Source organism: Diorhabda sublineata, chromosome 2 (assembly GCF_026230105.1).
Source record: "Diorhabda sublineata isolate icDioSubl1.1 chromosome 2, icDioSubl1.1, whole genome shotgun sequence".
Lineage (NCBI taxonomy): Eukaryota > Metazoa > Arthropoda > Insecta > Coleoptera > Chrysomelidae > Diorhabda > Diorhabda sublineata.
Genome location: NC_079475.1, coordinates 12,627,720 through 12,636,350, shown reverse-complemented (window position 1 = coordinate 12,636,350; position 8,631 = coordinate 12,627,720). Strand labels below are relative to the sequence as shown.

General features: G+C 30.5%; 1 protein-coding gene across 2 annotated transcripts in view; it reads left to right on the top strand.

Moving 5' to 3' along the window:
- Positions 1-1,505: 1,505 nt before the first annotated feature.
- Positions 1,506-8,631, top strand: part of LOC130440813 (uncharacterized) — a 149,043-nt gene continuing 141,917 nt past the window's right edge. For both annotated transcript variants that reach the window (XM_056774160.1, XM_056774159.1), the window contains exon 1: positions 1,506-1,781. In XM_056774160.1, the coding sequence (XP_056630138.1) occupies positions 1,764-1,781 (18 nt within the window). In that variant the 5' untranslated portion in view covers positions 1,506-1,763. The remainder of the gene's footprint in view (positions 1,782-8,631) is intronic.

The following is an 8,631-nucleotide window of genomic DNA, read 5'->3' as shown; positions in this document are numbered from 1 at the left end:
ATTTTGAATTATAACTTTAGGTATCGATATCTCGAAAACGAAGAGAGATATCAAAAAATTTCATTTTTCATTCTCGATTTATTTTGGCATACTCTTCCCTTTAAATAACAGTGAACATTCAATTGAAATGTAATTTCAGTGTTTCATTGATATAGAATTTAAAAAATATGCTATTTGAAAACATTTTCTAATACTTTGTTGTTCCTCTTTAATTTCCAATTACAGGCCAATGTCTTGGTTCAATTAACTTTCTGATGTAATCGAATGAAATTGCTCTCAGTTTCAACATTCAAATTATTTTTTATTTGGTGGAGCACTTTCTACCTGACTTTTTGAGTCTCACAACCAATCGCCAATTCTAAAGCCGCGTTTACACCGGAGTTAATAACACGAGTTTTTAACAAAAAGTTATTAACTTAGCTGAATCGCCAAAAAATTTCTCTTAACAAAAGTTAATAACTCGTGTTTTCAAAAGAAAATTCCATGTTATTAACAAGATTTATGTTATCCATCCAGAGTCGGTAAAGATCAAAGGAAATGTGTTATGTTTTAAACAAATGTTAATAACAAAAGTTTTGTTATTAACATCAGTTAATAACAATCAGTTAATAACAAAAATGTTAAAATGCAATAGTGAATATACGCAATATCTTACGTAACTTATGTTCAGTTTATTTGACTGTATTTCCAAGTAAAAAATAAAGTAAAGTATATCGTAATTAATAAGTGTTTTAGTTAGAATTATTTAGAATAAAAAATTAACGCGTTTCGTTATTGTGTAAAAGAAATCAAAATTATAAAAAATACAACAGAAAGATGTTATAAATCCTGATACTTATCAACTTTACTATTGGGAATTTTTATAGTTTTCAGAGATCATTATTGGTATGCACGTAGTAAGGCGAAATGCTTTGAAATGAACCATAACTGGATACTCAGAGATAAAATGCAGAAACCACTTGAAAATATAAATGAAATAATTTTTACAAGAACAACACTCTTAACATAATGAAACTGATTTAAAATAAAATTAAAGGACGTTGAAAATTGCTTATAATACATCTAACAAATTTATTTAATCAAGTATACTTTTAACAAAACTTTATAAAATAAGTCTCGTAAAATAGAGGTACTAAAAAGTAGAAAAGCATTTTTTCTGTTTATCAGCATTGTTCTAAAAATTTGTCCCAGATAATATTAAAATAAAAACACAAATAATGCGGCGCATACTCTATAGCAATAGCTTGGAGCAAAGTTGCCAAATGTTTATACATTTTAAGTAGGCTCGGTATAAATTGAAATAATGTGAAATAAAAACGAGTATTATATAGCGGTATTTATTGATTACTAGAGAATATTAAACATATGAAACAAGAACTTTCGCCCAAACTCATGGGTACTAATTAGATATATTCATAAATTTTGTATATCTTGAATAATCAGTTTAATCTCATTACGAGCAATTGAACAGCAGTAATATACACATACATTGATATAAAGTTGGTACATAAATGCTGATCAAGTTATCCAAGGATTATTGCTACCAATTTTAGGATTAATATAAATAAAAATAAAAAACGAACCAAAATTATTTTTTTTCTTATTCTTCCCGCGCAGCTCCTATTATATTGGCAACGTTGTAAATGAAGCGCGAGCAGTAGAATTTCGGTAATAGAGATCAATAAGTATATAATAATTATGTTCGTGAATAGTTTTGTGTAGTGTGTTTTTTTCGTAAAAAAAACGGACAATAATATATAACAATGTCATCTGTAACAAAAGTAAGTGGAGTTTTTCTATCCTAACACGTTATTTTTATCATCGCCACATGCCATTGATTTTTTATCAGTTACATTAGGTGCAAATATTGAAATGACACTCGATTCATATGTTTACAGTGTATACGTACAGAACTTTCATTTATTTATTTAGGTTATCATTATTTGGGATGTGTGAATATTTGGGTCTAAAAACAATCAGGAGTACCAATAGTTTAATTACTGAATGCGAATATTCAAATTATGCATAAATTTAATAAATAAAGACAGATTCCGAGGTCACTTGCCGATCAATTTGATACCCGATCAAATATCTATCCTATTTCAATGAAAAAGAAAACATTTTTGAGATATATGCAAGATTTTCAATAATATATTATTTTAATATCATTAATACTTTTTTGTGATCAACTTCATTATTAGATTCGTAAAATCATCACGAATTTTTTTTGGTAAATATGAAGAAGGATGATTGTTAAAAGAATTTTTAAATAAATAAAGAAAACGATTCCCAGATAGCCAACGAGTGCACACGCTTTTTGTCTATATGGGTAATTAAAGGTATGTACGTGTAAATTTCATATGTATTGTTTTTACTTTATTGATAATAATTGTTAAAAGTAAATAAATGAATGTGAACATTAAAAATCAATTTGTGAGTTCAAATTCCACACCATATCACCAGTAAAAATCTGAAATTCTCCAGTGCCGTAGCAACACATCAGTAAAATGTTATTTTTTCTACACCATGTCTTTAAACGTCAAAAATCGCACTGTCAACATTCCTTGTAAATGACATTTAACAATAACATGCACGTAATGAGATCTCATAACATACACGTGCGTATTGAGGAGAAAACTTAAACTTCTTGGTTTAATTAAATTACAATCAAATTTTTATTTACGTGAGACTCTATTTGGTCTATTTACACAAATTTAATCAATTAAAAAACATAAAAACTTTTTTCTACGCCTATGTCTGTAAACGTCAAAAATCGCACTGTCAACACTCCTTGTAATTGACATTTATTTGGTCTATTTATACAAATTTATACAAATTTAGTCAAACTTGAAAACTTTTTGCATTAGCGAGATTGATTAGGATTGAAAGAGTGATGCCCCTAAATGTAGGCAGCATATTATGCAATTTCTTTAAAAATAGGACACATGACTACTATAAAAAAGCGAAATTTAACATCCTTATCACAACAAAACTCAATCCATAACACAACATCGTAAGTTGATCTAACCATTCCCCGAAAAATCTCACTTTTGCATCAAGAATTTCCAATAACCATGATTACATGTACTTATTGCAAAAAAATCGGGAATGAGTAGATAAAAAAATTCTCGTACGACCACTCGTTTCTGAGTTTCTGAGGCCTTTTAAAGCTGCGAAATCAGAACTTATATTTAAGTATATTTTCTTAATTATACATTCGAATTTTTTGATAGATGATTATGTATGACCATGTAGTGTTTTTGACTGAATAAATAATTCTACACTACTATCTGAAGGCCAGGGGTGGCTCATGCCCAATGGTTAACAATCCGTATCTTTTACAGGGACAACCTGTACAATCTAAAGATAGCAAAAATATACATATCACTCACGTAATACTGAGATTAATTTAAACAAACAGATGAAAAGTAGAGTCCAATATATCATGAACACAACTTAAAAATATTTTACAAACATTAGAACATAGCGAAACCAATTGAATTAATAGTTTACCTGACTACTCATTATATTTCCAATTTTAAAAGAATGCAAAACTATAAGACACTCTACGTGAGCTTTAACAGTTTTAAATTAACAAAGTACAAAAAAACTTCATAATGTAATTTGATTTAAGTAATCCAAACAATCGATGAGTACGGTAATTAATAATCTAGAACAAATATTACTTGTGAAAAATGTTGTTTACAATTGAATTTTAACAAATATTCTAGTATTATTTTGATTTATATTAAATAAATCCAATATATTAAATGGAAAATTTAACCTAATTTACGTTTAATGACTGTGGAAATCCAAATTCTCTTTAATCAAGCACCAATTTACTCTAATTATTCTTGTGCTTTATTTAAGTTTCTTTACGAATCAAAATTTCTTTATTTTTGTTGCACTCAATTTCTCTTTTTTTTGTTTCATTTATATTACAAAATTTGTTTCTCTTTCGATATTGTTACATTTTTTGACAAACCTCGTATGCGTTTGGCGAATTTTGATATCGTATGATTGCCTTTTAGGTTTTGAATCATCCAAAACTTTTTGAAATGAATAAATTTTCTCCAAAACTGAATAATAAATAGTGTCGTCAACGTAGACCCATTAGATAATTGAAATAAGTATTTGTTTATAATAGCAAGTAAACATTACATATCATAATTGTTAATTATCGACATTCATTTGATTCAGTTAAATGGTTCATTTCTTTTGGTACAACTGTACTGCCCCTATATCGTAGATTTTACCTTATGTTGAGCGTTTCGATGTAAGTTCAGGTGTGGTTGACCTGTAATCTAATACATTGCAGAAGAAAGTCATCTTGCGATTGCTTTAATACCTAATCTACTCTATTTATTTACTTCCTTATTTGATGCAAGGTGCATACGTATAACGTATTTGCTCTTTTTATCACAAATTTATTCAGTTTTCTACAGTCATCAACGTTCAAGTATAATTTATAAAATACCACAATAATATTGTACAGGGTGGAGCAATAAACAATAGAGAGCTAAGAATAGATTGTTGATTTTCTATTTACACGAATCAAAAACAGATTTTAAATTTCGTTGATTACAATTTTGTGTTTAACAGACTAAAAGGCCATAAATACAAAATTCGTATTTACCAGGCAAATTTTGGTTTGTTTATATTTCACCAAGAACAACTAGGAGGACATCTTGCGACGAACTTCGGTATATAAGTTATTTTATTATTATATCAAAAAGTGCTATTATGAAATCTAAAATTCTGTTTAATTAAGGCTGTTTACGGCCACAATATTTTAGGATTGCGAGTGTGTCTTTTTGATTGATTTTAAGTCGGCATACTACTCTGACTTACTGCGACAGTTGCGTCAAAAAATTATTGAAAAAAGACAAAATTAGATGAGGCGTGTACTTGCTTTTTGACAATGCTCCAGTCCACACATCTTTTCTTTCCAAGGCCACTGTACACGAATGTCGTTTGACAGAGATTGATCACCCATTAGCCCTGATCTGGCCCCGTCCGACTTTTTTTTAGATCGTTGTCATGCTGGAAGATTAATTTTCTGCCGATAAGGCGCTGGCCAGAGAGTACTTCATTTTCCTTAAATAGGCCTTCAAAGCATCGCCCAATCGTCACCGAGCCTCCACCGTGGTTTACAGTTGTGATCTAACTTTGACAGTTCTTCCTTTGACCCGCGCACAAATATTAATCTCTTAGAATATCTCTCCCTAAATTTCTCTCCCAATCCAATTTTCATGCTCTCCAGCTCACTGCAACCCCTTTATTTTATTTTAAAGTCTTAAAAGAGGTTTCTTTACCGCCGCACCTTTTAAAAAAGCAGCTTCTTCCAACCTCTTTTTCACTGAAAAAGTACTCGAAGGCAGTTCCCTAGATTCATTGATCTGATCTGCTATCTCTGGACCCGTAGGTGGTGGATCACGTTTACTGATCAATAAAATACGTTTATCTTCAGCGGTTGTAGTTTTTCGAGGATGCTCTGAACTTTTTCTATAGCCACATCTCATGGTGGATGGATATTTTTTAACCAAAAAATATTTTGCGTCTCATAGAACTAACTGAAATTAAACTAGAATCATAAATATCAAAGAAATGATTCACATGTAAAGAATAATGAACAAAGCAGCCGGTATTTGCAAGTTTTAAGTTTTCACAAGACCGAGTTGAGAAGTAAAAGATTTAACAGCGACGATGAAGTTAATCAGGCAGTGTACGAACAGTTTGACCCTAAAGATACATAATAGTGGCATATAAGCTTTAGTCAGACGTTCTGAAAAGTGTGTAGAAATAAAGGGAGAAGATATTGAGAAATAATCATGGTTTTTATTATTTATTTCTTTCTATGTTATATACTGTGCTTTTCAGATAAAAGTATCCACCTTTAATAACTTTTGTAATACTGGTATTTAGAGAAAATCCAAAAACACGTCAATTTATGTTGGAAGGGGCAAGCATTATGGATTATTTAAACTTACTGGAAAAGCCACCCCCTCACCCCTAGCAGCATCCCCTTTATTTTTTTAAATTACTTTTCATATTTTTTATGTAAAATTTGGATACTCCTCTTTGAGTTGATTTCAAAAATGTATAATACTTGTAGGTTAAAGTGGTTAGTTTATGAGATAAACAATTTTTCTTCTAAGAGCACAAATTTTACTTATTATTTACTTTCACCTTATTTGCCTGTACTAAAATGGGTTGTACAACAGTTCAAACTCTTTAATCTTTTTAACTGTGCTATTTATTCTACTTAAAAAATCCAAACAACAAAAAACTCTACTTTTTATTAAAGTTTGACATTGTCAACTAGAATTTGTAGTCACTATTGATAGTGTAATTTGATACATTATTTATTTTGTTTCTCTGAAATGGTTTACTCTTTGCAAGAAAGAATTGAAATGGTAGGTTTATACTACCAAAATAATAATTGTGCAAGAGCTGCTGCTAGAATATTTAACGAATTACATGACGGAAGACATGCAACTCATAAGTATGTAATTCAACTGATGGAGAAATTTACCACAACAGGGTTTGTTTGCAATAAAGTGCATAAGCGAGAGGGACTCGTAAATAACGAAGCAATCCAAGTGGCAATTTTAGGGCAAGTCAGCTTAGAGGCTCAACAACCCCAATCGTTGTCAACAATAAGTAGAGCGATTGGTGTTTCATCTTCTACAGTTTTCCGAGTTCTACATAAATTCAAGTACCACCCATACAAAGTTAAGTTGGTGCACGAGTTGAATGAAGATGATTTTGATCGTCGTCTAGAGTTTTGCGAATCAATGACGCAAATTATCAATAACAATCCACAATTGTTAAACAATATTTGCTTTTCTGATGAATGCTCATGGTCATTAAATGGCTTAGTAAGTAGGCATAATTGTAGATATTGGGCTGAAAGTGATCCACATATTATGCGTGAATTCCATACACAACATCCCCAAAAGTTAAACGTTTGGTGTGGTATCCTAGGTGACCACATTGTCGGACCTTTCTTCATCAACGGAAATTTAAATGGTGAATCATATCTTGAGTTACTCAGGGAAGGGGTTGACCCACGTATTACAACAATAATAGAAAATGATGATAACCTTTCCGAAGATTTACTGGTATTTCAACAAGACGGAGCTCCCCCACACTATGCTATGCCTGTCCGACAATTTTTAAACGAAACATTCCCCGCTCGTTGGATAGGTAGAAGGGGGCAGATGATGGAGTGGCCACCTAGGTCACCGGATTTAACACCCCTAGACTTTCTTTTTATGGGGGTATTTAAAAACAAAAGTTTATGCTACCCAACCAGAATATCTGGATGATTTACGAGAGAGGATAGAAAATGAATGTCGACAATTAAATCCAGCCGTATTAAGCAATGTCAGAGAGGCATTTCAAAATAGATTATACCATTGAATGGAAGTGAATGGTACTCATTTTGAACACTTATTGTAACTTCATAATAAATAGCACAGTTAAAAAGATTAAAGAGTTTGTAGAGTTACAACCCATTTTAGTACAGGCAAATAAGGTGAAAGTAAATAATAAGTAAAATTTGTGCTCTTAAAAGAAAAATTGTTTATCTCATAAACTAACCACTTTAACCTACAAGTATTATACATTTTTGAAATCAGCTCAAAGAGGAGTATCCAAATTTTACATAAAAAATATGAAAAGTAATTTAAAAAAATAAAGGGGATGCTGCTAGGGGTGAGGGGGTGGCTTTTCCAGTAAGTTTAAATAAGCCATAATGCTTACCCCTTCCAACATAAATTGACGTGTTTTTGGATTTTTTCTAAATACCAGTATTACAAAAGTTATTAAAGGTGGATACTTTTATCTGAAAAGCACTGTATGTGTCATTATATAATATAAGAATTGGATGATAAAATTACGTTAGTTGTGATAACTTTATTCGAGATATAATAGGAAACAAAATATTCTATTTGTGTCTTTTATTTGCATTAAATCTGAAAGTTTTCAATGTACAAAACTTATAGTATAAAATTAAAAACACGCAAACTAATAAAATGACCAAAAGTACAATCATTATAATACCAATTAAAACTTGCGTTTCGTTTTGCATTCTACCAAAAAGTGGTTTAGTGAGATCATCTTCCATCAAATTTGTGAATAAATTTGGAGCTTTTTTAACACGTACTCTTATATAATTGGTAACCCATTTTAATTTCAAATCTTTTTGTTCGACCACACATGTCCAGTTCCCACTTAGAGACATATTCAAATTTTCAAAACGATAAGAATTTACGGCGGCTAAAGTGGTTACTCCATAATCCTTGTAAATTTCATTGTTTAAATAAAGTGCCAAACTTAGATCGGTATAAACATAACTTAAGACAACTGAATTACACGGTAAAGTTAAAGATCTTGTAGCCCTCGTATCTATATTATAATTATTCGAAATTACTCCTAAAGAAATAACTCTGAGTATGACTCGTTTTTTGTTAACCCGAAATAACATACATACGTAAATACCAGCATCTCTCGGCTGTATATTTTTTAATAAAATGTCGTCTTTTTTAAAAATAATTCTATCTGGTTCTGGTTTAATAAAAAGTCCGTTTAAAGTCCATTCGTAATAAGCTTTAGGGGACTCTCTCT